The sequence below is a fragment of the Lissotriton helveticus genome, chromosome 5_1 (assembly GCF_964261635.1).
Source record: "Lissotriton helveticus chromosome 5_1, aLisHel1.1, whole genome shotgun sequence".
NCBI classification, from domain to species: domain Eukaryota; kingdom Metazoa; phylum Chordata; class Amphibia; order Caudata; family Salamandridae; genus Lissotriton; species Lissotriton helveticus.
Window position 1 is genome coordinate 496,724,828 of NC_136065.1, and position 26,986 is coordinate 496,751,813.

General features: G+C 50.0%; 1 protein-coding gene across 2 annotated transcripts in view; it reads right to left on the minus strand.

The window, feature by feature from the left end:
* Positions 1 to 26,986, minus strand: part of VPS13D (vacuolar protein sorting 13 homolog D) — a 2,979,414-nt gene that overhangs the window by 1,049,482 nt on the left and 1,902,946 nt on the right. For both annotated transcript variants that reach the window (XM_078642819.1, XM_078642818.1), the window contains one exon: positions 11,442 to 11,572. In XM_078642819.1, coding sequence (XP_078498945.1) covers positions 11,442 to 11,572 — 131 coding nt within the window. The remainder of the gene's footprint in view (positions 1 to 11,441; positions 11,573 to 26,986) is intronic.

The following is a 26,986-nucleotide window of genomic DNA, read 5'->3' on the forward strand; positions in this document are numbered from 1 at the left end:
AGCAACCAGACCAGCGATGGAAGTGTCGTGGTTCGTCGTCAGGAGGGCTACAAGCCAGCAGGCAAGTGGCCGGACAACGCGATGAGCAGAAGGGCCCCACGCAGTTCTCGTGGATGCTGGGGGGCTGGACTTCGGTGCTGGAGCTGCTCAGGGCTTCTCAAACCCCAATGCACTTACTCGAGGGTCTCTCGGGGGTCGTGCTGGTGAAGCGTCGTGCAGGTCTTGAAGATGGCCGGTCCCACGGGTCTCGTCACACCCACAAATCTCAGCTGGGCTGGATGATGTAGGTAGAGGTCAGAGATGGAGGGAAAACCGGGTCTCGTCGAGCTGGGCAGTCTTGATCCGGAGGATGGACTTCAGCAAACCGCAAGAGCTTCGATGGTGCCTGCTGGTGCAGGGTGGCTACTCCTTAGCCACAAGGGAGAGTCTTCAGAAGAGTCAAGAGTTCCTTTCGTGGCAAGTAGTTTCAAGATTATCTAATTTGGGAAGGGGGCCTGCTCCTATCTTTATACTAAGAAAAGGGGCTGGCACGCGACTAAGTCCTGCCCTATGGGTGGGACTAGGAGGGGGGTGGTTACACTATATATCAGGCCAACTTCTCACAGGCACCTAATCGCATAAACCACATTTTGGCTATTACAGTTGGTGAAGTGGTTCAAAGTGTAGGTTTTACCACGGTGTGTGATTTTGTTTCCTGTTATTGAATATTTACAGGCTTTGCAATTGCCACATCTTTGATGTCCAGTGATTGGTGGGAGGCCCAATTGTGACCGAATGTCAGGAGCAGCTGTCACGTCTAAAAATGAGGACACAACATGATCCTTGATGTTTTTTGCCCTTTTAAATGCAAACATGGATGCCTCTTCTATCCCGATCTCCGGGCCTACTATGTCCCAACACTTCATGATGATGTTGTTAATTTCATGGCTTTTGGTGTTGAATGTGGACACACTTATTAACCTGTCTGTTTCATTGTCTCTTGGTTGTATATCCAATAGTGTTTCCCTTGGTCTGTACCATGCTCTCTTTCTTGCTCGGTTCAAGAGTCCTTTAGGATATCCTCTGCCTCTCAGCTTGATGATGAGCTGGTCACTCTCATTGAAGTAGTCTTTCCTTCTAGTGCAATTTATTCGCACTCTCAAAAATTGACCATATGGCAGGTTATCTTTCAAGTTTCTCGGATGATGCGAGTTGTATTTCAAGAGTGTGTTTCGGTCTGTTGGTTTTTTGAATAGATTCATAATGATCTCCCTAGGCCTCCTGCTCCTAACCTTAGGGTTCAGTAGTGTAGTCCTAGCGATCCTAAAGCCTCTGGATCTTGTTACTTACCTGCTAGTATTTCGCATTCCACTTTTGTAGTATATGGTTTTTCGTGCCCCTCGGGCATTTGTGTAAATTGTGCAACTTAAAGTATTTTCGTAAGAGTTTTGTATTGTGCTTAGCTCCCTGACTCATAAAGAGTTCAGGGTAGAACTGTTATTAATAAATATCCTATATTTTTATAACAACTTGTGTGGTGTGTTCAAGGGGTATATGTGATGGTAAAACAGCTGGCTTAACACGCCCTCTAGAGTTTAGCCTGAAGACTGCTCGTGTCCATGCTACTAGGATAGCTGGTCTGAAAGGTTGACTTACAACCAATCATCAATAAGGGTTGTTTGGTATGATACAAAGTGATCACTAGAATAGTGAGCACTATATATCAGGCCAACTTCTCACATTGGTGTGCAGCGGTTGGGATTTGAGCTTGCTGTTGTTTTACCTCGCACGTATCCTAAAGAATATCAATTGAAAGATCACATAAGTACCCAGGTACATATAACTTAACTTAGAATACTCTGAGTTCTACTGAACCAGCTGTTGTAGTGCAACAAGGCTTAGCACACCTTGACTACAACTCTTAGCAAGGGATCAGTAGGTAAACCCATAGTGTAGGTAGGTGCATCACTTACACCACACTAGAAGCATGTCTACCCATGGAGAGTCTTCAGAGACTCCCCTTGTGGCTGTTGACCCTCCACAGGTCACTTCCAGATATGCAGGCCTTAGCTTCCAGGAGATGAGACAATTGTGTACCTCCAGGAAACTAAAACAGGGTTCTAACCCTACCACTCCTTTTCTGTTGGGTCTCTTAGAGACTTTTGATGCTAGGAAAGCTTCTCAGACAGATGGGAGCATGCCCCCCTTAGAAGGTACTCGTGGTGACCCAGACTCCAACCTCCCTGAAACAGAGAATGTAGAAGAGGAGGAGGAGGAGGAAGAGGAAGTCTCTGGGGATGAGGCAGACAATGGTCCTGAGCTAGTCAGGCTTACTAGGGCCAACTTAGACCTACATAGGGAAGGATCTGGGGGACCCCCAGTACTGACCCTAAGCAGGCCTAACTTTGGAGTTAGAAGAGATAGATCTCATTCTAAAGACTCCAACATCTCTGTGCACTCTCATGCCTCTGCTCAGAGGAGAATGATCTCTCCCCAGAGGAGACTGACTTCCCCTCAGAGAAGAGAACATGAAGCAAGGATGAAACAGGCTAATCTGAGGATTCAGAGGGAAGAACTTGCCCTTGCCAAGGAGAAGCTTGCCTTTGCTAGAGAGCAACAGTTAAGTGGGGTAGTCCCCACTGGTGGCAGCAATATCCCTAAGGATAAAGACAGGAGTTTTGACACTAGACACCCGAGTAAAATAGTGCCCCCCTTTAAACAAGGGGATGACATCCACAAGTGGATGACTGCTTTGGAGAGGGCCTGCACTGTCCAGTGCATCCCCCAGAGTCAGTGGGCAGCTATTTTGTGGCTCTCCTTTGAAGGCAAAGGTAGAGATAAGCTCCTCACTACTAGAGCTGAGGATGCTAACAATTACCAAGTCTTGAAGAATACACTGATTGATGGGTTTGGCTTAACCACTGAACAGTACAGGTTGCTGTTCAGAGACACCCAGAAAATTCAGTCTCAAGATTGGACTGACTTTGTAGATTGTGCCACTAAGGCATTTGAAGGCAGGTTACTGGGAAGTAAAGTTACTGATTACACAGGATTGTATAATCTAACTATGAGAGAACAAATCTTAAGTAATTGTCAGAATCAGTTGTTGCATCAGCACCTTATTGACTCAGATCTGACCTCTCCCCAAGAATTGGGAAAGAAGGCAGACAGATGGGTCAGGACGAGGGTCAAGCAGCAGAACCAGAACCAGGGTGGTGGCCAGAAGAAAGCAGATCCCAAGGGTAATGAGAACAAGCAAAATGACCAGAAGTCTTCAACAGGGCCCCAACAATCTAAAGAGGGTGGGTCCCAGAATTCCCAAAAGAAGAAGAATGGTCAGAAGAAACCATGGTGCCAGTACTGCCAAAGTAATACTCACTGGTTTAGTGAGTGCACCAAGAAAGGCCCAACTCCTACCACTACTGCCCCTAAGGCACCTGCACCCCCTAGTACAGTTAGTAGTGGTAGTAATCCTCCTAAGGCTATAGTGGGGTTAACCCTGGGAACTAAGGCGGGCTCTGACTTAGTCAGAACACCTACTCAGGCTGTTCTTGTTTGTACTGGGGGACATGAATATGACCCCTACAATAAGTCCCAGTACACTGGGCAAGTACAGGCAGACGCCTTTGATTAATGGAAAAATGGCTCAGGCCTACAGGGACACTTGTGCCAGTGTCACCATGGTGACACCTAACTTTGTGGACCCTGACCAGGTAATACTGGGAGCAGACTACCTGGTGACCAATGCTAGCAATGCCACTACCTCCCATAGTATGGCACTTGTTAACTTCTCCTGGGGAGGGGTAAATGGCCTCAAAAGGGTTGTTGTTAGTTCAGACCTCCCTGTGGACTGTCTTTTGGGCAATGATTTGGAATCCTCCTTATGGTCAGATGTGGAGTATAGGACTCATGTGGAAATGTTAGGTTTGTCAGCACATGTCCTTGCTGTGACTAGGTCACAGGCCAAGAAATGCCCAGCTGAACTAGTGCTGGATCCTGGTACAATGGACCAGACACTAACCAAGAGAAAGAGCAGTAGGGGTAAGGTTGACCCTTCCCCCCTGCCTCAGGAACAGGATCAGCTCTCTCAGGAGACTGACCCCAAGACCCCAGAAGGAACTGTCCTATAAGAGCTTGAACCTGAACAGGTTGAGTTTCTTGGGACAGGGGGCCCTTCCAGGGCAGACTTGAGGCAGGCACAGTTAGACTGTTCCTCTCTTGAACCCCTCAGACAGCAGGCTGCTGAGGCTGCAGGGAATGCCACAGGTGCCCATAAAGTGTACTGGGACGATGGACTCCTTTACTCTGAGGCAAGAGACCCCAAGCCTGGTGCTACCAGGAGGCTGGTCATCCCCTTGACTCTGAGAGGTTTCCTTCTCACCTTGGCCCATGAAATTCCCCTTGCAGGTCACTTAGGCCAGAATAAGACTTGGGACAGGCTTGCCCCACACTTTCACTGGCCCCATATGTCTGAGGACACTAAGAACTTTTGTCGTTCATGTGTCACCTGCCAAGCCAGTGGCAAATCAGGTGGCACAACAAAGGCCCCCCTTATACCACTACCTGTGGTGGGGGTTCCCTTTGAAAGAGTGGGGATTGACATTGTTGGACCAATGGACCCCCCAACAGCATCTGGGCACAGATTTATACTGGTGGTAGTGGATCATGCCACCAGGTATCCAGAAGCTATTCCCCTTAGAACCACTACAGCTCCTGTTGTGGCAAGGGCCCTGGTTGGAGTTTTCTCCAGAGTGGGGTTCCCTAAGGAGGTGATCTCTGACAGAGGTGCAAACTTTATGTCAGGATACTTGACTGCTATGTGGAAGGAATGTGGTGTCAATTACAAATTCACCACACCCTATCACCCACAATGCAATGGGCTTGTTGAGAGATTCAACAAGACCATCAAAGGGATGATAAAAGGGTTACCAGAAAAGCTTAGGCGAAGATGGGACATCCTTTTACCCTGCCTTCTGTTTGCTTACAGAGAGGTCCCACAGAAGGGGGTTGGTTACAGCCCTTTTGAGCTTTTGTTTGGACATCCTGTAAGAGGACCCCTATGTCTTGTGAAGGAAGGATGGGAGTTACCTCTCAAAAAGCCTAAACTTGACATAGTGGACTATGTACTTGGTCTCCGCTCCAGGATGGCAGAGTACATGGAGAAGGCATCTAAAAACCTTGAGGCCAGCCAGGAACTTCAAAAAGCTTGGCATGACCAAAAGGCTGTCCTAACTGTATACCATGCAGGACAGAAGGTGTGGGTGTTGGAGCCAGTGGCCCCAGCAGCTCTCCAAGACAAATGGTCTGGACCCCACATCATCATTGAACAGAAGGGAGAAGTCACCTACTTGGTTGACATGGGAACTCCCAGGAGCCCTCACAGAGTACTTCATGTGAATAGGCTCAAAGCATTTGTTGACAGGGAGGACATGGGCTTGCTCATGGCCACAGATGAGGGACAGGAGGAAGAGAGTGACCCTCTCCCAGACCTGCTCACTCAGAACCCTGATGATGGGTCAGTAGATGGTGTAGTCTTTTCTGACAGCCTCTCTGAGCATCAGCAACAGGATTGTAGGCAAGTCCTTCAATCCTACAGACAAATGTTTTCTCTGACCCCCAGTCAGACAAACTGGTGCACGCATGAGGTGGACACTGGAGACAGTCTGCCTATAAAGAGTAAAATCTACAGGCAACCTGACCACGTCAGGGACTGCATAAAAACTGAAGTACAAAAGATGTTGGAATTGGGAGTCATTGAACCCTCAGAGAGCCCTTGGGCTAGTCCTGTAGTTCTAGTGCCTAAACCTCACACCCAGGATGGCAAGAGAGAGATGAGGTTTTGCGTAGACTACGGGGGTCTCAATGCTGTCACTAAGACAGATGCCCATCCAATACCCAGGGCAGATGAACTGATAGATAAGTTGGCTTCTGCAACTTTCTTAAGTTCATTTGACCTAACAGCTGGTTATTGGCAAATCAGGTTAGCTGAGGATGCCAAGGCCAAGACAGCATTTTCTACCCCAGGAGGTCATTACCAATTTGTGGTGATGCCCTTTGGTTTGAAAAATGCACCTGCCACTTTTCAAAGGTTGGTGAACCAAGTTCTCACTGGGTTGGATGACTTCTGTGCAGCATATCTAGATGATAATGCTGTCTTTAGCTCCACCTGGGAGGATCACCTGATCCACCTGAGGAAAGTTTTAGAGGCCCTGCAAAAGGCAGGCCTCACTATCAAGGCTACTAAGTGCCAGATAGGGCAGAGTCAAGTTGTATACTTGGGCCACCTTGTAGGTGGAGGCCAAGTTCAACCTCTGGAGAGCAAGATACAGGCCATAAAGGACTGGGCTCCTCCAACCACCCAGACACAGGTCAGAGCTTTCTTGGGCCTGTCTGGTTATTACAGGAAATTTGTCAGAAATTATGGGACCATTGTGACCCCACTTAATGACCTGACAAGTAAGAAAATGCCAAAGAAAGTTCAGTGGACAGTTAGCTGTCAGAAGGCATTCGATGACCTAAAGCAGGCCATGTGCACTGCACCTATTCTCAAGAGTCCAGACTACTCCAAGCCATTCATTGTCCAAACAGATGCTTCTGAGTTGGGTGTTGGAGCTGCTCTATCTCAGCTGAATATTGATGGTCATGACCAGCTCATTGCTTTTATAAGCAGAAGGATGACCCCTAGAGAGAAACGTTGGTCAGCTATTGAGAGGGAGGCCTTTGCTGTGGTGTGGGCCCTGAAGAAGTTGAGGCCATACTTGTTTGGTACTCACTTCAAAGTTCAGACCGACCATAAGCAGCCCCTCTTATGGCTAAATTAAATGTAGGGTGAAAACCCCAAACTTCTTAGGTGGTCCATTTCCCTACAGGGGATGGACTTTACAGTGGAGCACCGCCCAGGAACTGACCATGGTAATGCATGCAGATGGTCTCTCCAGGTACTTCCACTTAGAGCAAGAAGACTCACCTGGTCAAGGTTAGTTTAATGTCCCTAAGTTTGGGGGGGGGGGGGGGTTATGTAGGAGAGTGGGGTCTGAAAGGTTGACTTACAACCAATCATCAATAAGGGTTGTTTGGTATGATACAAAGTGATCCCTAGAATAGTGAGCACTATATATCAGGCCAACTTCTCACAGTGCCCATGCCAACTTATCTATATAGGTCAGACTACACAAAAGGTGAAAAATCGAATCTTGCAGCACCAAAGCAAAATCAAATGCAGAGTGCCAGGTGCGCCACTGGTGGAACATTACACACTACTTGATCACACACCAGAAGAAATGGAATGGACAGTGCTAGAAAAGGCCATCCTTCACAAAAGGAGAGGTGACATATTGAACCAATTGAACTTTAAAGAATGCCGTTGGATACACACCACAGAGGCGACTATTCATGGTCTCAATGAGCAGGAGGAGATTTATGCACAAATGAGTAGACTATGACATGACACATGAATAGAGCTCTAGGAGCCGCTTCCAATGAGTCACCACAGTTGAAAATACATGACCATCACCTAGCTCTCCCATATAGATTCCAACCGGAGTCACTCCAAGAGCAATATCTTTAGTCAGATATAGGAGAGTTTCAACACATAGACATGTGGATTTCTAACTCCAACAGGAATGTCCGGACCCACGTAGGGCCCCACCTTTTAGTTCACACAATTCGGTTGTTTAGAGTCGGGATTAAAATACATTATGTGCCTAATTGTACAGTAATTGTTATCTGATATGTAGGATGTCATTTTGAAAAATCAGTATAAGGTATTTCAATCATTAAAATGTAAACTGTATGTTCTGGCATTCACATATATACAAGTAACAATGTATTGCAACTGTATAAATTCTGTCTGAGTGGGATCCTCGTGAAGTACATAAACAATGTGCTAATGTATCGTTGGTCTCCACCACCACACTGATACTTCCGAATCTATGCTACTAATAATTGATAACAACATGTATGTGGTTGAATTGGATTGGCACACTCATTATCTGGTCATATGATAACAATAGTATCAGTATTGTCAGTATCAGATTCGTGAAACGTGACCATGATGTATCAACGGTTGTTTACAGTTCCATGACCATACATGTCAATAGGTTTTTCTGGGTAATTGTTCTTAAGAACAAGCGTGACCCGAGACACACACCAGAGAACTAGCATTATAAATTGAATAAGAATTGTCATCATGCGCTCTATCGCTAATCCATTGAGCCTTTACATTAGTAGTGAATGAAAATATACTTGTTTTCCCACGGATTCCCATTTTAACTGTGACGTAAGACTATAGACTCCAATTAGGTAAACGTGACAGTTCGCTGAGTAACGTTTGACACGCGCCCAAGGAATTCCGGCGCATGTCAAATAGCAGTACCCGATTAACGCTCGTCATTCACGAAGCGGTTTTTGAAGGAGATGGTCGCCCACTGCCGTGCGCTCAAGTAAGTGTAGGAAAGCAGCGGACTTCTAGACATGTAGCATCCCGTGCAATTTGTGCAGTCACTGAGTAGTTTATTTATGTAATTCAGAAATTGTAAGATTGCATGTCTTTTCCACATTAGTCACCAAAACTTCTTTTCGTATATTCATCACGCTGACGGCATTAAACACAATACTTTACCGCGACACCCTCGAGTCTTGAGTGGCTCGCTTTAACTTTATGCCACAGACATATTTTTACCCGAGTATGAGCCTTACATTACCACAACGCCGGTAAGCAAATCTGATGGTTTCACTGTGTTTTCTCCGTGACTTAACCACATTCTTTAAGCGTGATGTTCTTTGAAACAGTCCACATCACCTCCAGTAATTTTAAAACTGGTTAAATCACCCAACATTCACCAGCAGGCTATGCTCAACACGCCGGCCTGATCAGGTTCTTTGGACCTAATCATGAGTCACCTCATTTGTTCACCACACAAGAATTAATCGCCCACACGGGGGTCAAGTCACGATCCACAGGGGTTCAACTCACCCCAACCCATTTATAATTAAGTGCCAACCATCTCCTATGAATCTATGCCTGAAACCACGCACATTGTCATTTTAGGCAATAGCTGAGACATCCCGTGATCTGGATACTCTTCCCAAGTGCCTTGAAGAAATTCTCAAGGTAGGTGTACTAAAGACACCTTGCCGCCACTATCTGATAAAATCTACCATATAGAAGGTCCCACATATTAATTTTTTAGGACCAGAGCAACAACAGCATCCAATGTGTCTAGTCGGCTGACAGACACAAGAAAAAGTTTTTTCTCTCAAAGGAATCTATAGAAGGTGAGCACTAAGTTAGGTGCCCGTCTCGAAATATTGTTTTACCACTGATCCTGGGAAAGCCCTGACGTCCTGTCATTTTCACCCATAGGCTGTCCACCTTATTCAAGTCCTGATGAAGACCCGCCCCTGATGCACGTAGTCAGCGCATCACCACTAGGGTCGAAACGTCGACGCACCATGTTTGAGATCTAACTGTACAAAGTCTGTTAGGAACAAAAGAAATTATTTTGCCTAAATGACTATTGTGTTCACAGTTGACAACCTTGAGTAATTGAACTATCATGTATTTATGTTTTTATCCTGCACTAGTTCTTCACAAACCACGTTGTTTTGTATTGTATATGTTCACTTGTCGTTAGGACAGCCTAACCAATGTCTGAAAATATGTCAAAAATTGAGAGAGAGTATTACTAAAGAATTACTTTCTCCTCCACCTGGGTCAGTGTGTTATTGTCTAAGGCTACTGTAAGTGTATCCTGACAGGGACATGTCATTCTAATCACAGAGTTGAATACCGTGTTGTTAGGTATTCTCATCCTACTCAACACCACAGCGTAGAATGCTCCCCACTCTGTGGCCACAGTTGGGGGAGAAAGCATACCAAGTTCTGGGGAGGTATCCAGACCACTGGCATCACGCAACTCCTCTCTCCAGTTCCGCCCTTCCAGCTGGTCTGCCAGAGGGTCCACAGACCCCTCACAGTCCTCTTCACCCTCCTCTGGCTGCCACTCAGGGTGAAAAGGAACGCCAGGATAGAACAGGGGTACAAAAGTACCAGTCGGCGCCGGTACCAGCGTTGGTCGATGCCGGTCTGGCTCTGTGTTCAGATAGAGGGGGAGGCTGGGGTCGACACCAGTCATGGACACAACCGGCGTCGGAGGCGGGGAGTTGTCGCCAGTGGAATTGGAGCGGAGAGGTTTTGTGAGGTCAACCGGCGCCGATCTGCATCCAGGCCTGGATCCTTGGGGGCCCCTGCAGCCAGAGCCACCAGCATCGAAGCCCTAGATCTCCCAGCCGAGTCCGCGGGGCTCGAAGGCCCACCGGCGGAGTCGGGCTGCCCAAAGATTGAGTGGAGGGCTCCGTAAAAGGCACAAAGCTGGGCAGGGGACTTTCTGGATCCCTGGAAGGTAGGATAGCTGGGAGCTTTCCCAGCAGGTTTCGCAGGCGGAGCTAAAGGATGACGACCTTTTACATCCCGCGTCGCGCCGGCCGACGGATGGTGAGAAGGCGAAGAGCGACGGTGCTTCTTCTTGTGCTTCGAGTTACCCGAAGACAAAGACTTCTATGAGGAGTGAAGGTGGTGACTCTGCGACCGGTCCCGCGACCTCCCACTCGACCGAGGCCCCAAGCGGCACGGACCTGGCTGCCAGGTCTCCAGAAATTTCCTGGACTGCTCCCGCAAAGACTGCGGGTTCATAGCCCGAAAGTCAGAGCACGACTTTCAGTCGTGGTCACGCTCCAGGCACCAAATGCACACGAGGTGCAGATCTGTGACTGTCATCAGCTTGTGACGAGTCACGAGGCCTGAAGCCGGTCCGCCGATGTAACATACCTGCATGCACCAGGAGTCAAAGGGCTCGAAAAAGATGTTGACAAAAATGTGAAAAACACTAGTCAAAAAATGACTATGGGTGCCGCTCTCTCTGGATCTACGCTGGCTGGCGCAGAAAAAAAAAGAACTGATACCAGCGGGCAGGGGCGGCGTCTAAGGAGATACCGCTACGTCATTCCGGCGATCACGCTGCCAATGACGAAAACGGCGTTGACCTTAGCCACCTACCGACACGCCGGGGTACTGCTGAAGAAAAATTCTCTGGATCCAGTCTGCCACCGGGGGTACATTCTAAGGTAAGGAATCTATAACTAATAGTCTCTTTCAGATTGGAGATTTATTTGTTTCATCAAGCAGGTTTAACATTGATTCATAATACTTTACATACAAACCTCACATTAACATTTGCACACTGGGGAAAATGTGTCAGTCAAGTCGCTAATTCAAAGAAGACAGACCAACTAATTTTCAAAGCAAGAACCAAACAAACAGAATGAGAAACTGTCCTCTTTTTATTGAGAAACCAGCTACCTCAAGCACATAGACCTTTTACAAAAATCATTCACATTACTAACTGTGTTGGGGGTATTCTCTCATTGTACATCATCTCTAATTAAAATGATATGTAATGTACCTGTCCTCTTGCAAACTCTCTCTGGGCAAAGGCAAGCTTGTGCGATGACTTGTTATCCAACAAGTAACGGGGGGCGAATGTTACCATACAAGTGTCCATATATCGCCCTCGGCCTTTCTTAACATCAATACCTAAGTGAAAACAAATAACATGAGTCATGGTGGAAAGGAAATGTGCAAAAAACAATACAAGCCACATATCATAGTACTCTTGTACTAGGCGCCCTTTCTCCAAGCTTATGGAATGTGCGAGACTGGCAGTTCAGACGTCATTCTTAATTAGCATACAAATAATTACATATAAAACCAGGATGCAGGTGTGGCTCCACCTACGGGCACACCCAACCAAGAGGTAGAAAATGCCTGTCTATTTCTTTCATGAGTTCTGTTGTGACTTGCATATACTTCCTATCGCATTTGTGTGTCCAACCTGGCTGACTGTAGAGAAGGCTTATAATGTTACAGATGTCATCATGATTTTGTGCGGTGTGAGCTTGCGTGTGGAGGCTGATCAAGGTAGCTACCTAGCTACCGGAGGGGCTATTCTTTGTACATATATACTTACATCAATAAATCCTAGTTATTCCCTGAAGTTGAAGTGTCTGCGTGCTACATGTCTGCCTCCTTTGCTTTACAACACTGGTGACAAGATTTGTGAGCTCACATGTGCATAAGTACAAGGATGAAGGAAGGAAAAGCTGAAGCTACAGGTATTGAGGGAAAAAATTGAATACGGAAACCAAGAAGCAACTGATACAGAAGTAAATAAAGAAAGTAAAGAAACTACATAGAGCCCCGCCGCTAGTTAATTTTTTTTCAGAAGACAACCCTGTGAACCGAGTTTGTAGTTTCCATGACAGTAACGTGGCAACTGGACAAACTGGCTGTATTTACTGAACAAAATCTAAAATTGCTGCTGCACCTAACAGATACACGAGAAAGGATAGTTCCAGCAGTAAATCCAGTTGCTGCAGTTCCCAAGAAGGATAAAAGGAGTCTCAACGAGGAGTGAAATTCCTTACAGGGAGACCAGTGCCTTTAACAAACCATGTAGCCCAGGAGAGGTGCCTGCTGTAGGAGAGTGGGGTCTGCAATTCTATGGTCACCACAGATTTTTGCTTTTTGCTTCACTGGTTTACGACTTTCCCTGGCTGTGGGCCTGCTAATCAGACCCACAGCCTAGCTGTTCTCTCTCTAAATTGACATCCATGTACTTTAGGTGCATTTACCAATTGGTACTGGGCCACCTTATCAGTCCCTGTACAGTGTACCTTAGGTACCCAGGGCATAGGTGTACTCAGGGGCTACCAGGGGCTGAAGCATGCATTATGCCACCCCTGGCTGGCCATCTAAACAGTCACAACTGGCTGGTAAGACAGCTGGGGCAAGGTGGTGTAATCACCCTTTGCTGTAGATGTAGTTACCTATATCTAACCCCAAAATGGACACATATATTCCTATCAGTCACTCCTATGGCAGGCCTTATCAATCCTGAAGGCAGAGTGCTTGGAATTATGTGATATGGTGCTCTGGCATGAGCTGAGCCCGTCTGCAGCTTGCGGAACCAAGTCCTAATAGCTGTTCCATGATAACGCTATACCATATACTCTTAAGTGCATTATAATCCTCGCGGTTATTGCTAACTTTGGTATAGCATTATCAAAACATGGCGTGTAAGGTGTCATACGCTTTGGAATACTACCCCCTCGCCAGTTCTGGCGACGGGGGTAGCATTCCACCCTTCTAGAGGGATAAGACATGTATGTAACTGTGAACCCCGGTTAAAGTTAACTGGAGCCTTGGCATCACAAAATGGATGCTGCTACCACAGACACAAGTCTGACCTCCTGCTGCTGGGAGTCCTTCCAGCGAGGATTTTGTGTATTGGGTAGGACAGGCCTGAAAGGAATGAGACATGCCCGGGGCACACAAGGTGTCCTGTGCATACACCGGTTCAAACCAGTTGCTGGGGCATCCCTGCCCCAGCTCTGGCGCGAAACCGGACAAAGGATAGGGGGTGTAACCACCCCCCTTCCTGGTCCCACCCATAGGAGGGACCTAGTTGTAGTACAGCCCCCTTTAGCAGGATAAAGGTAGGAGCTGGTCCCATTCCAAATTAGATTATCCTGATTAACTTTACAAGAAGAAACTCTGGACTTCGACGTTCTGCTCCACAGTAGACTGAAGAATCTCCCATGTGGGCAAGGAGTGTCCACCCTGCAACTGCAGGCACCATCAAGCGTCCAGCGGCTTCACTTTGTCGTCTTCCCTCGAGGATCCAGACTTCAGAGCTCGATGAGACCCGGATTCCCAGACCTCTCCGACCTCAACTCACATCTGCAGCACAGCTGAGATCCGTGGGTGCGACGAGACACGTGGGACCGGCCATCTTGAAAGGAACTGCACTTCGCTTCCAGCACGACTCCCGAGGTAAACTCGACCAAGTGCTTTGGGGATTGAGAAGCCCCAGCCCCGAGCAGCTCCTGCACCGAAGATTAGCCCTCCAGCATCCACGAGATCTGCGTGGGGCCCTTCTGCCTGTTTGCTGCTCGACGCGTTGTCTGGTCACTTGCCGGCTGGCTAGTGACCTCCTAGACGACGAACTTTGAAAACTACACTGCTGGTCTGGTTGCTCCAGACTGGCCCTTGCTCCCTTCCAAAAGAGGAGTACCCCGGACTCTCCTAGTCCGCACCAGACGCCTTTTTCACTCACCGCGTGGGTTGCCTTTGCCAAGGTCTGTTGACGCCGAATCCGGAACAGACACCGCCGACAGCGAGAGCCTGCGTGGGACAGCTCGTGCCTCCATCCTGGTCGTCGAAGACACCTCCTGGTCCACGTGGCTGCAGAGTCAAGCGTCCACTCTTCACCTGATCGCGACGACATCTGGTTCCTTCCTGGTTCCACTCCAGTCACTGGCTAGTGACTTTGAACATTGTCCCCTCTGCTTTCAGGTCTTCAGCATCTCTGATCCACCCTTGGATCACATCGGATATCTTCCTCCTGGTCGCCTGCAGCATCTTTTCTTTCAGGCTCCATAGACTTCAACGCAGAAACCCGACACGACTTCGCACCTATGCACCCGCAGCCCGTGGGTGAGGTAACGAGAGCATTTCCGTGCTCAAGGGTAGCATGACTCTCCTAGTGTCTAGATTCACAGTCGTTTTAGTCCTAACCAGTCAGGATTGTCCGTACTCACTGTAGGAAGGTAGATCCCTGACTATGGTTGCCCCCAACTTTTTGCCTGGTGTTTTGCTGGTTTTCTGACTTAGTTGACCTGGGGCCATGCTGTTCAGGACCCCAGGCCTACTGCTCTCTCTGTAAAATGGATTCCATGTACCCTAGGTACATATCTAATTGGATACTGAGTCACCTTATCAGTTCCTGTACAGTGTACCTTAGGTACCCAGGGCATAGGTGTACCCAGGGCCTACCAGGGGCTGCAGCATGTATTATGCCACCCCTGGCTGGCCATCCAAATCTGACACAACTGGCTGCACGACAGCTGGGGCAAGGTGGTGTAATCACCCTTTGCTTTAGATATAGTATACCTATATCTAACCCTAAAATGGACACACAGATCTCCTATCAGTCACTCCTATGGCAGGCCTTAACAATCCAGAAGGCAGAGTGCTTGGAATCGTGTGAGATAGTGCTCTGGCATGAGCTGAGCCTGTCTGCGGCTTTCGGGATCCATCCCTTAGCCGTTTCCATGATATCGCATACCATATACTCTTAAGTGCATTATAATCCTCGCGGTTATATGCCAACTCTGGTATCGCTTTATCAAAATATGTCGAGTAAGGTGTCATACGAATTGGAATACTAACCCCTCGCCAATTCTGGCGACGGGGTTAGCATTCCACCCTTCTAGAGGGACACGACATGTATGTACCCTGTAACCCCGGTTAAAGTTAGACAGAGCCTTAGCTCCACAAAATGGATGCTGCCACCGAGACACAAGTCTGCCCTCCTGCTGCTGGGAGTCCTCCCAGAGCAGGAGGCAAGGACAAAGGGTTTCCTGCCAGGGGCGTTGCCAGCACCGTCCCAGACAGGGTTTTGTGTATTCTAGGTAGGCAGGGCTTTAGAGGAAGGTGACTGCAAGTGGCACCCCGGTGCTCACTGTGCATAGGCCGGCTTGAACCAGTTCCAGGGGCACACCAGACCCTGAGCTGGGGAAAGCCCGCCAAAGGAGAGGGGTGTAACCACCCCCCTCCTAGTCCCACCCATAGGGCAGGACTTAGTCGCGTGCCAGCCCCCTTTTTCAGGATAAAGGTAGGAGCAGGCCCCCTTCCAAATTAGATCATCTTTGAATCCTGAAACTACTTTCTACAAGAAGGAACTCAAGACTCTTCTCAAGATTTCTCCCTTGTGACTAAGGAGTAGTCACCCTGCAGCAGCAGGCACCAACCAAGCATCGCGGTTTGTTGCCAGTCTCTCCTTCGGATCAAGACTGCTCCAGCACGACGAGAACCGGCTTCCCTGGCACCTCTGACCTCAACCTACATCATCAGCCCAGCTGTGATCCGTGGGTGCGACGAGACCTCGAGGGACCGGCCATCTTCAGAACTGCACGACGCTTGTCCAGCACGACTCCCGAGTGACCCTCGACTGAGTGCTTTGGGGTAAGAGAAGCCCCGACCCTGAGCAGCTCCAGCACCGAAGTTCAGCCCCCCTGCATCCACGAGATCTGCGTGGGGCCCTTCTGCTCTTTGCTGCCAACCGCGTTGTCCAGGTCGCTTGCCCGTTTGGCTAGTGACCCCTTCACGACGCTCCACGACGACAAACACTGCTGGTCTGGTTGCTCCAGACTAGCCCTTGCTCCCCTCCAAAAGAGGAGCACCCTGGACCCTCCTGGTCCACTCAAGACGCCATTTTAGGTCCACCGCGTGGGCCTTGCATTTGCCAAGACTTGTTGCCCAATCCTGGGTCCAGCGACTTCGACAGCAAGAACCTTCGTGGGACAGCTCGCACCTCCATCCGGGTCGCCGACAACGCCTCCTGGTCCGAGAGACTGCAGAGCCCAGCAGCGCCCACTCACCTGGCTGAGGTGACTTCGTCCGGTGCCATCCTGGTGCCCACTCAAATCACTGGCTAGTGATTCAGAACTTGGTCCCCTCTGCTTACAGGTTTCTTCTTCCCTGATCCAGGCTTGGATCACTCCGAACTTTCTTCACTGGCCGCCTGCCAGCAACTCTTTCTTCAGGCTCCTGGATCTTCAACGAGGGTTTCCGACGCAACTTCAACCCTATGCAGCCGCAGGCCCTGGGCTAGGTAACCTGAGTACTCCGGTGCTCCAGCATAGTCCAACACCCTAAGTGTTCGGATCCACTCCCGTTTTCGACCCACCTAGTCGGGTTCGCCCGAGAACAGTAACTTTGTCTTTACTAGCCTCCATAGACTTTTTCCCGCCTTACGCGTGAGAGTTCCCACTCTGCACACGACGTCCACAGGCCTCCTGCAACTAATCTAAGTGTTTAGCATTGTAGGACTAGCGTTTCTAAAGTCTATGAGAATAGTTACTTACCTGCTAGTAATTCGCATTCCACTTTTGTAATATATGGTTTTTCGTGCCCCTCGGGCATTTGTGTAAATTGTGCGACTTAAAGTATTTTCTTAAGAGTTCTGTATTGTGCTTAGCTCCCTGACTCATAAAGAGTTCAGGGTAGACCTGTTAGAAATAAATATACATTTATTTTCATAACAACTTGTGTGGTGTCCTTTCACTTGGTGTTCAAGGGGTAATGTGATGGTAAAACAGCTGGCTTAACACGCCCTCTAGAGTCTTAGCCTTAGACTGCTCGTATCCATGCTACTAGGATAGCTGGTCTATAAGGTTGACTTACAACCAATCATCAATAAGGGTTGTTTGGACTGATACATAGTGATCACTAGAATAGTGAGCACTGCATATCAGGCCAACTTCTCACACTCACCTTTTTTCTTGAACTGTACTGTCCATAGACGTTGTTACGCATCTCGCGTGTGAGTTCACACTCTGCACACGCGTTCCGTGGGCCTCCTATTACTTACCTAAAGTTAGGGTAGCCTGGTCCCAACGATCCTACAGCCTCTGGACAGCTCCATTCCTTCTATTGATTTCCTTATACCATTTACTTAGTATATGGTTTGCCGTGCCCCTAGGGCACCATTGTAATTTTGTGCAACTTATCGTATTTTCCCTAAGAGATTGTTATGTGCTTAGCCCTCTGACCTCATAAAGAGTTCAGAGGTGTTTGTTATCAATAAATATATTGTTTATTTTCATAACAACCTGTGTGGTGTCCTTTCATCTGATATTCAAGGGGTTATATTGTGGTAAAACAGCTGGCTTCACATGCCAAAAGAGTTTAGCCTAAGACTGCTTTGTCCATGCTACCATTAGGATAGCTGGTCTATAAGGTTGACTTACAACCAATCACCATAAGGGTTGTTTGGACTGATACAAGGTGATCAATAGAACTAGTGAGCATCATATATCAGGCCAACCTCTCACACCTGCAGCACAGTAGGGAAAGATCCGTTTGGGCACTGCAGTATGTATGTCAAAGCGCCCTGATATGGATATAAAGTGGACTGGCAGAGAGAGGCTTAGAGTGAAGAACTAGAGATGAGAGGAAGACTACTTTTTTTCAGCAGGTACTGCTCTGAAGATTCCCAGCCAGGCGGACTGGGCCTACAACTGCTGGACATAAAGCTGCTGTGGCGGTGAAGCTGAAGGAAATCTATAGCCACAGAGCATTGCTTTGGGGGTAACAGCGTTATCAGTTTAAGGCGTATCGGCGAATACCAAATTGGGTAAACACACATACTGTTGCTTTACTGTGCTGTTCAAGCGGGTGTCTATGGTAGTAAAGTACAGGACAACAACGTTTTCTTCATTAAAAGCTATTTTCAGCTTTTACAAGGTCCCAATTTTATGCAAGCTTGAGCGGTCAAGAGACAGCTTTTGGGTTCATAAACAGTGTGCAGCTCACAAGTGTTTGGATTTGATACATGGTGGACAGTCTTAATGGTTAAGCGCATTCTTCCCTATCTGCCTGTGGCGCGTGAACCCTTCAAACTGTGCCGACAAAAAAATTATTTTGTGGTGTCAGCGCATGCAAGTGCAGTTTATAACAACAACTTCTGTCTCTGGGTTCAAGCTGTTATTTTTCAGACCGACTGTACGGCTGACCAGCTGCTTCTGCCCTTATTTTTTTCACTACTCTGTCTAAGAGCTAGTCTCAAGAGGTTCTCCCTTCCTTTTTGTAGAGATGCGGCATACCCTATGTGGGGTATTCTTTGGTTATTGGATAACCATTCTGCCTTGCCACAGGAGGTGTTCTTCCTAGGTGGTGTGTGTGTTCTATGCTCCAGGTTCTGTTCTTCCTGGATGGGTAGGGCCTTCCTGAGGAACCGGCGAGGTCCTCTTGGGGATATTCTTTTCTTTCCCTATGGGGAATGTTCCTATTGTTCCTGCTGTAGGCTTCTCGTGTTATGGCGGCCTACTGTTGTAGGACTTCTCCTTTGGTATGACCCACAGGGGTGACGTAGCTCTCTCTGGAGCTTCCATGTTGGTATTTTACGGCTGGTCCGTAGTTCTTTCCTGCTTCTGCAGATTCCTCCAGCGTATTGTTTGTTTACGCTTCGACTGGCGCATCCCGCCGTATTCCAGTCTTTATTTTCTTGCCTTTGGCCCTTCTACCTATGTTGACTGTCTTGGCCGTCAGCCAGTGTCTCTTGTGAGCATGTTGCTCTCTTCCACTTCCGGAACAGTTTCTATTCCGCATTGAGTTTTGATACGGCATGTGGGTACACATACGTTCACAGGTACTGATGCCTACTAGTCTGTACTGAGCCACAGTGTTGGCTGCTGTCTATTCCTTGTGGTTCTGTCTACTCTTTCCTCTCTGGTGATGAGAGGTGCTTCTGCTGTGGTCTTTCCTCATGGCTCAGACTATCTCTGGGTTTTTCCTATTGGCAGTTGATTCTCCCTCTCTCTCTCTCTCTCTCTCTCTCTCTCTCTCATGAGAGCGAGCCTTGAGTGTGTGCCCGGTTTCTACTGGTATCCCTTACCCACTATACCTCCAGGTGTAGTTGGTCAGTAGGACTACCAGGTGATCAGCCGACAGACAGCCTCAGCGGAGTGAGTTCTGCCGATTCTACTTTTAGGGGATTGGCATATGTGTGGTGTGGCGCTCACGGTCCACACTGTCTGCTTATGTGTATCCCTCTTATCCACGTACAGGTATCTTCTTATACTCATGGGTTTTTTGTACATCTCTACAGGGGTGCCATCTGTCTCTACACCTGTCATCCTCTGTGGTGCTTGCTCATGGCTGTTTTGTCCTTCTCTGGGACTTTCTTTGTTTTGTAAAAGCTAAACGCAGATGTCCCTAGAGTTGGTAACGGTGCCGTCCCCACCTTGCTTTATGCGGACGACGCGGTCCTTTGATCCAGAACCGCTAACGGGCTCCACTGAAAAAAACATTTACGATGGTGTGTGGAAAAGGGAAGGCAAAGACTAGAGCCCACCATGTAAATAGGGTCCCTATCGCAGAAACACATTCATTTACATATTTAGGATTGTTAATCACAGCAAACGATCATTGGAGACCCTGTATTGATTACTGTAATTTTAAATTTACACGGCCTACAGAGGTAATTTTTAGATAAACTTTTGACCCTTTGTAGGAGTAAGTGTCTTACTGGAACTCGCTAAGGTGATGCACTCTGGGGAGCGGCTAACCATGCTATGCTCCAGATTAAAAAAAATATCTTTCCCCAACTTATTTATAGTGTGCACAAAGAGCTTGCTGCCCCTTATATTAATGATTTTTAGTGTAGCAGGTCTCACTGTTTGGTATGGAATATGGGGTAAGGAGAAAAGCACAAGTTACTACTTGTGTATCGATATATCTGTAAGAGACATTAGTTAGTGATAGATTCCTTACCTTAGAATATCCCCAGGCGTCAGACTGGATCCGGAAAATTTTGCGTAGCAATACCCCTGCGCGACGGTAGGCGTCGTCCGCGGCTCCGCGTCCGTGTCGTTAGTGCCGGAATGACGTCGTCGGAGTACTTAGACGCCGCCCATGCGCGCTGACGTCAGTTCTGATACACAGCTTTTCCGCGCCAGATATGCAGAGCCATGATAGAACCAACACTGGTGCCATGAAACTAGGGCCCTGAAAGGGGATCACCTTAACCCTAGATATCGGTTCGCAGAACGGGGAGGATGGGTAGGTCGGTAAGGAATCTATCACTAACTAATGTCTCTTACAGATATATCGTTGCACAAGTAGTAACTTGTGCATCTGAAAGAGACACGTTAGTGATAGATTCCTTACCTTAGAATAGATACCCCAGCAATACCAACCCCGGTGGTGGGTCTGCGAACCAATAATCACACCAGAAAGTCCTGGAGGACGGAACGGCCAAAGAAGCCATCCCTCCGGATTTGGCTGTCCAGGCAGTAGTGTTGTGCAAACGTGTGCAGCGAGGCCCACGTAGCTGCCTGGCAAATGTCCTGCGAGGGCACTCCTCGGCCCAGGGCAGTGGTAGTCGCTGTGGCCTGAGTGGAATGAGCCCGCAATCCAACAGGGGGCTCCTTCTTAGCCAAGGTGTAACATGCATGGATACACAAGATGATCCACCGAGAGATGGTCCGCTTGTGCACCGCCTTTCCCTTCTTAGCGCCCACGTAACCAACAAAGAATTGGTCATCCACCCGGAACTGGTGGGTGCGATCCAGATAGTAAGAGAGCGCACGTTTTGGGTCCAGACGGTGGAGCCTCTCTTCCTCCTTCGAGGGATGCGGAGGCGGAAAGAAGGTGGGCAAGGTAATGGACTGCCCGATGTGGAAGGCTGTGACAACCTTGGGCAGGAAAGAGGGTCTCGACCGCAACACAACCGTGTCCGGATGGACAGAGAGGAAAGGAGGTGTAGCAGAAAGAGCCTGGAGCTCACTCACTCTCCTGGCAGAGGTGATGGCAACCAGGAAAGCAGTCTTTAAAGTAAGAAGACGGAGAGGACAGTTATGGAGCGGCTCAAAGGGAGCACACATTAGGTAAGTAAGCACAGGATTCAAGTCCCACTGGGGCATCACGAAAGGAACAGGAGGGAACATGCATGTGATGCCCTTCAAAAACCTATTTACAATGGGGGACTTGAACAAGGAAGGCTGATCAGGTAGCCTTAAGAAGGCGGAAAGGGCAGAAAGGTACCCCTTGATAGTGCCCAGAGCAGAGCCCTGCTGGGCAAGAGAAAGAAGAAAGAGGAGAACCTCAGAAAGGGGTGCAGAGAGTGGGTCCACAGCCTTTGCTGTGCACCATGCCACAAATCTGTTCCACCTGCAGGCGTATACCGACTTTGTGGAGGGACGCCTGGCTGCCAGAATGACATTACAGACTTCGGGAGGCAAGTCAAATGGCCTCAACTGTCGCCGCTCAATCTCCAAGCTTGTAGGTGGAGACTGGACAGGTTCGGGTGGAGAACCGTCCCCTGCTGCTGCGTCAGAAGGTCCTCCCGAAGAGGCAGACGAATCGGGGGATCGACTGACATGCTGAGTAGCTCGGGATACCAGTATCTTCGTGCCCAGTCCGGAGCCACAAGGATAACCTGGGCCCGGTCGCGCCTGATCTTCTTCAGCACTCTGGACAGAAGTGGTATAGGCGGAAAGGCGTGCAATAGACCGTAACTCCACTCGCGACGAAAAGCGTCTCCGAGCGAGTGCCGCCTTGGAAATTCCAACGCGCAGAACTCATGACATTGCGCGTTCTCTTCTGTGGCGAATATATCTAACCAAGGCTCTCCCCACTGCTGAAAGAGGCCTTGAGCCACGTCCGAGTTCAGACGCCATTCGTGATCCATCATGCACCGATGGCTGAGTTCGTCCGCCCTGGCATTTAGAGAACCTGCCAGGTGTTGAACCATCAGGGTCACGCCCTGATGTTCCAGCCACTGCCAGAGGCGTAGAGCCTCCTGGCATAGGGTCCACGACCCCACCCCGCCCTGTTTGTTGCAGTACCACATGGCGGTGGTGTTGTCCGTGAACACCTGCACTACACTCCCCCGGACAGAGGGAAGGAATGCTTTCAGTGCTAGTCGGATCGCCCGCAGCTCCAAAAGGTTGATATGGAGCCGGGACTCCGCCGGAGACCAGAGGCCTCTGATCTCCGCCTCTCCCATGTGGCCTCCCCAGCCCTGGAGGGACGCGTCCGTCACAACCACGTGCTCCGTGTGAGGTAGGGAGAGGGATCTGCCACTGACCCAATCGCGGTCCGTGAGCCACCACTGCAACTGTCTTGCAGTGCCCTCCGAGATCAAGACATGATCGGACAAGTTGCCCTGATGCTGGTCCCACTGAAACTTCAGGTCCCACTGCAGAGCCCGCATCCGCCACCGGGCGTGATGCACCAGAAGGATGCAGGAGGCCATCAGCCCCAGAGTCACCCTGACCGAGACTCAGGATAAAGGCTGAAAGATCGGAATCAGAGCCTGAATATCCCGAACCCGCTGTTCGGGAGGATAAACCCGAAACTGCGCCGAGTCTAGAACCGCTCCGAAGAAGAGGAGCTTCTGAGAGGGACACAGGTGCGACTTCGGCACGTTGATGGAGAACCTCAGCAAGTGCAGGAGGTCGGCCTTAGTCTGGAGGTGGCTGTCGACTGTCTGGGGCGAGCCCGCCTTCAACAACCAGTCGTCGAGGTAGGGGAAGACTGACACCCCTAACCCGCGCAGATGAGCTGCGACCACCGCCATCACTTTCGTGAACACCCGTGGGGCGCTGGTAAGGCCGAAGGGGAGACGGTAAACTGAAAGTGCTCGTGGCCTACCGTGAACCGCAGGTAACGCCGGCAGGACGGGGATGTGAAAATAAGCGTCCTGCAAGTCCAACGCTACCATCCAGTCTCCAGGGTCCAGGGCAGCTAAGACCTGAGCCAAAGTCAGCATCTTGAACTTCTCCTTCCGGAGGAAGCCGTTGACGTTCCGTAGGTCCAAGATAGGGCGTAAGCCCCCTTTGACCTTCTTTGGTACCAGAAAGTAGTGGGAGTAACAACCACACCATACTTCTGGCCCAGGAACGCGCTTGATGGCCCCCTTGGACAAGAGGGCCGTGACTTCCTCTTACCGAAGTTGCAAGTGATTCCCCGACATGCGGTGGAATTGCGGTGGCATGGCTGGAGGGTTAGCCTCGAAAGGGAGGGAGTAGCCCCTTCGGACGATTTGCAGCACCCACCTGTCCGACGTGACAGTGCGCCAGTGGAAGAGGTGATGGCGAACCCTGCCCCCCACTGGCGTCACATGGGCCTGAAAACACGGACTAGGAAGGTTTTGAGGCAGGTGCTGCGGAGGGAGGTGTGGACTGGCCTCGCCGTTGTCCCCGACCGCCGCCACGTCGGTTTCCACGGCAGCCACCGCGCTGTTGAATATTCTGCACGGCGTGGCTGGCAGCACGTGTGGGGGCGCCCCTTCCGTGGCCAAGAAAGGAGCGAAAGGCACCCGATTGCTGGCGTGTGGCCGAGAGGCCCAAGGACTTGACCGTAGCACAGGAGTCGTTAAAACACTCAAGCGCATGGTCTGCCTTGTCGCCAAAGAGGCGATGGCCATCGAACGGCATGTCCAGAAGAGTGGCCTGGACATCGGCCGAAAAGTTGGCGGACCTCAACCAGGCGTGGTGTCGAACCGCCACCGTCGTTGCCATAGCCCTGCCCAGTGAGTCTGTGGTATCCAGCCCACACCGGATGGAATATCGTGCTGCATCTCAGCCCTCCACAAGGTCTTCGGCGAGTTTAGCCCAGACCTCCTCCGGACATTGTGGCAGCACTTGCGCGACCGTGTCCCACAGGGTGTGGGTGTAGCGGCCCAAGAGGCATGCGGTATTGACAGACCGCAGTCCCAAACTCAGGGACGAGAACACTTTCTTCCCGAATTGTTCATATCTCTTGGATTCCCGATCGGGCAGAGCCGTCGGGAATGTTGTCTGGGAAGTGGAGGCCTGGATGACCAGGCTCTCAGGGGTGGGATGGGTGGACAAAAAGCAAGGGTCGCCCGGGGCCGGGCGGTAGCGTCTGGCCACGTTCCTATCCACAGGCGGACCTGTGGCGGGCTTGGACCAAGTGTCCACAAGAACGTCACACAAGGCCTCATTAAACGGCAGCAGAGGCTCATTGGAGTTTGCCTGCGGTTTAAGGACCTCAGTGAGGAGGTTAGACCTCACGGCCGCGACGGGGAGCTCAAGGTTTAAGGCCTTGGCCGCCCTCGTCAACACTACACTGTAAGCAGCCCCTCCTCCGTAGCCACGGTGGGAGGGGAGACAAATCCAGTGCCTGGCGAAGTGTCAATTCCACTGGCCTCCCCAAGCTCATATGTCCAGTCCTGTTGAGACTGGCAGTCTTGTGCCAGAGGGTCAACAGACCCCTCCCAATCACCTTCGTCACACATCTCCTGCAGAGCAGGGTCATCAGACGGGGCCGTCTCGTGGAAATAGAAATCTCCGAAGGCCGTCGGAAGCGGCGCCCAGCGGCGTCGCTTCGGCGCCAGATCCGGACCCGAGGGAGGATTGGGGACGGCGTCCACAGTGGGCGCCACCCGCAGGGCCGGCGCCGCTGAGGTCGTGAGGTCGACCGGCGACGACCCGGATCCGGAAGCGGATCCAGTGAGGGCCTGCGGCGCCGGGACCGAAGTCGCCGGCGGCGCCGGGGCCGAAGCAGCTGGCGGCGCCGGGGCCGCAGCACCCGACGGCGTCGGAGCCCAAACACTCGACCCGCTAGGCCCTCCAGCCGGGGCCGCTGGGCCCGGAGGCGCCACGGGACCCGGCTTAGAAGGGAGGGACCTCATGATTCAGAAAAGGGGGTGGTGATGAACAGAGTGTCTGAATTAAGCAGACCACTCTGCAAATTAGTCTGTTCCTGTCCCAGTGCATGATGGGAACAGGGCAAACCAAACTACCAAGCCAATTCTTATACTGGGAAGGAAACAAGCTACCGGGGACCGGTTTCTGGCATTTCAGCCGTCGTCGGCCGGCTTGCTTGAATCCTGATGGTGCAATGAGCAAGGGACTCACATCTGAGTATACCCTTCCACGCTTATGGTGGACAAAATGATTCAGAAAAGGGGGTGGTGATGAACAGAGTGTCTGAATTAAGCAGACCACTCTTACCCAGTCCAAAGATCAGGGCTTGATCCATGACCGTTTTTTAGCTCACTGCACCATCCCAGCTCAGAACCTGGCTACATGCAAATTAGTCTGTTCCTGTCCCAGTGCATGATGGGAACAGGGCAAACCAAACTACCAAGCCAATTCTTATACTGGGAGGGAAACAAGCTACCGGGGACCGGTTTCTGGCATTTCAGCCGTCGTCGGCCCGGCTTGCTTGAATCCTGATGGTGCAATGAGCAAGGGACTCACATCTGAGTATACCCTTCCACGCTTATGGTGGACAAAATGATTCAGAAAAGGGGGTGGTGATGAACAGAGTGTCTGAATTAAGCAGACCACTCTTACCCAGTCCAAAGATCAGGGCTTGATCCATCACCGTTTTTTTAGCTCACTGCGCCATCCCAGCTCAGAACCTGGCTACATGCAAATTAGTCTGTTCCTGTCCCAGTGCATGATGGGAACAGGGCAAACCAAACTACCAAGCCAATTCTTATACTGGGAAGGAAACAAGCTACCGGGGACCGGTTTCTGGCATTTCAGCCGTCGTCGGCCCGGCTTGCTTGAATCCTGATGGTGCAATGAGCAAGGGACTCACATCTGAGTATACCCTTCCACGCTTATGGTGGACAAAATGATTCAGAAAAGGGGGTGGTGATGAACAGAGTGTCTGAATTAAGCAGACCACTCTTACCCAGTCCAAAGATCAGGGCTTGATCCATCACCGTTGTAGGAGAGTAGGGTCTGCAATCCTATGATCACCCAGATTTTTGCTTTTTGCTGCACTGGTTTACGACTTTCCCTGGCTGTGGGCCTGCTAATCAGACCCACAGCCTAGCTGTTCTCTCTATCCAAATTGTACTCAGGTACTGAATTGGCACTGGGCCCTCGCCAAGTCCCTGTACCCAGGGCTGAGGTGCACCCAGAAGTCTCCCAGGGGCTGAAGCATGTATTATGCCACCCCTGGATTGACTAACTAAAACTGACACAACTGGCTGCACGACAGCTGGGGCAAGGTGGTGTACTCACCCTTTGCTTTAGATATAGTATGCCTATATCTAACCCTAAAATGGACACACAGATCTCCTATCAGTCACTCCTATGGCAGGCCTTAACAATCCTGAAGGCAGAGTGCTTGGAATCGTGTGAGATGGTGCTCTGGCATGAGCTGAGCCTGTCTGCGGCTTTCGGGATCTATCCCTTAGCCGTTTCCATGATATCGCATACCATATACTCTTAAGTGCATTATAATCCTCGCGGTTATGTGCCAACTCTGGTATCGCTTTATCAAAACATGTCGAGTAAGGTGTCATACGAATTGGAATACTAACCCCTCGCCAATTCTGGCGACGGGGTTAGCATTCCACCCTTCTAGAGGGACACGACATGCCTGTAACCTATAACC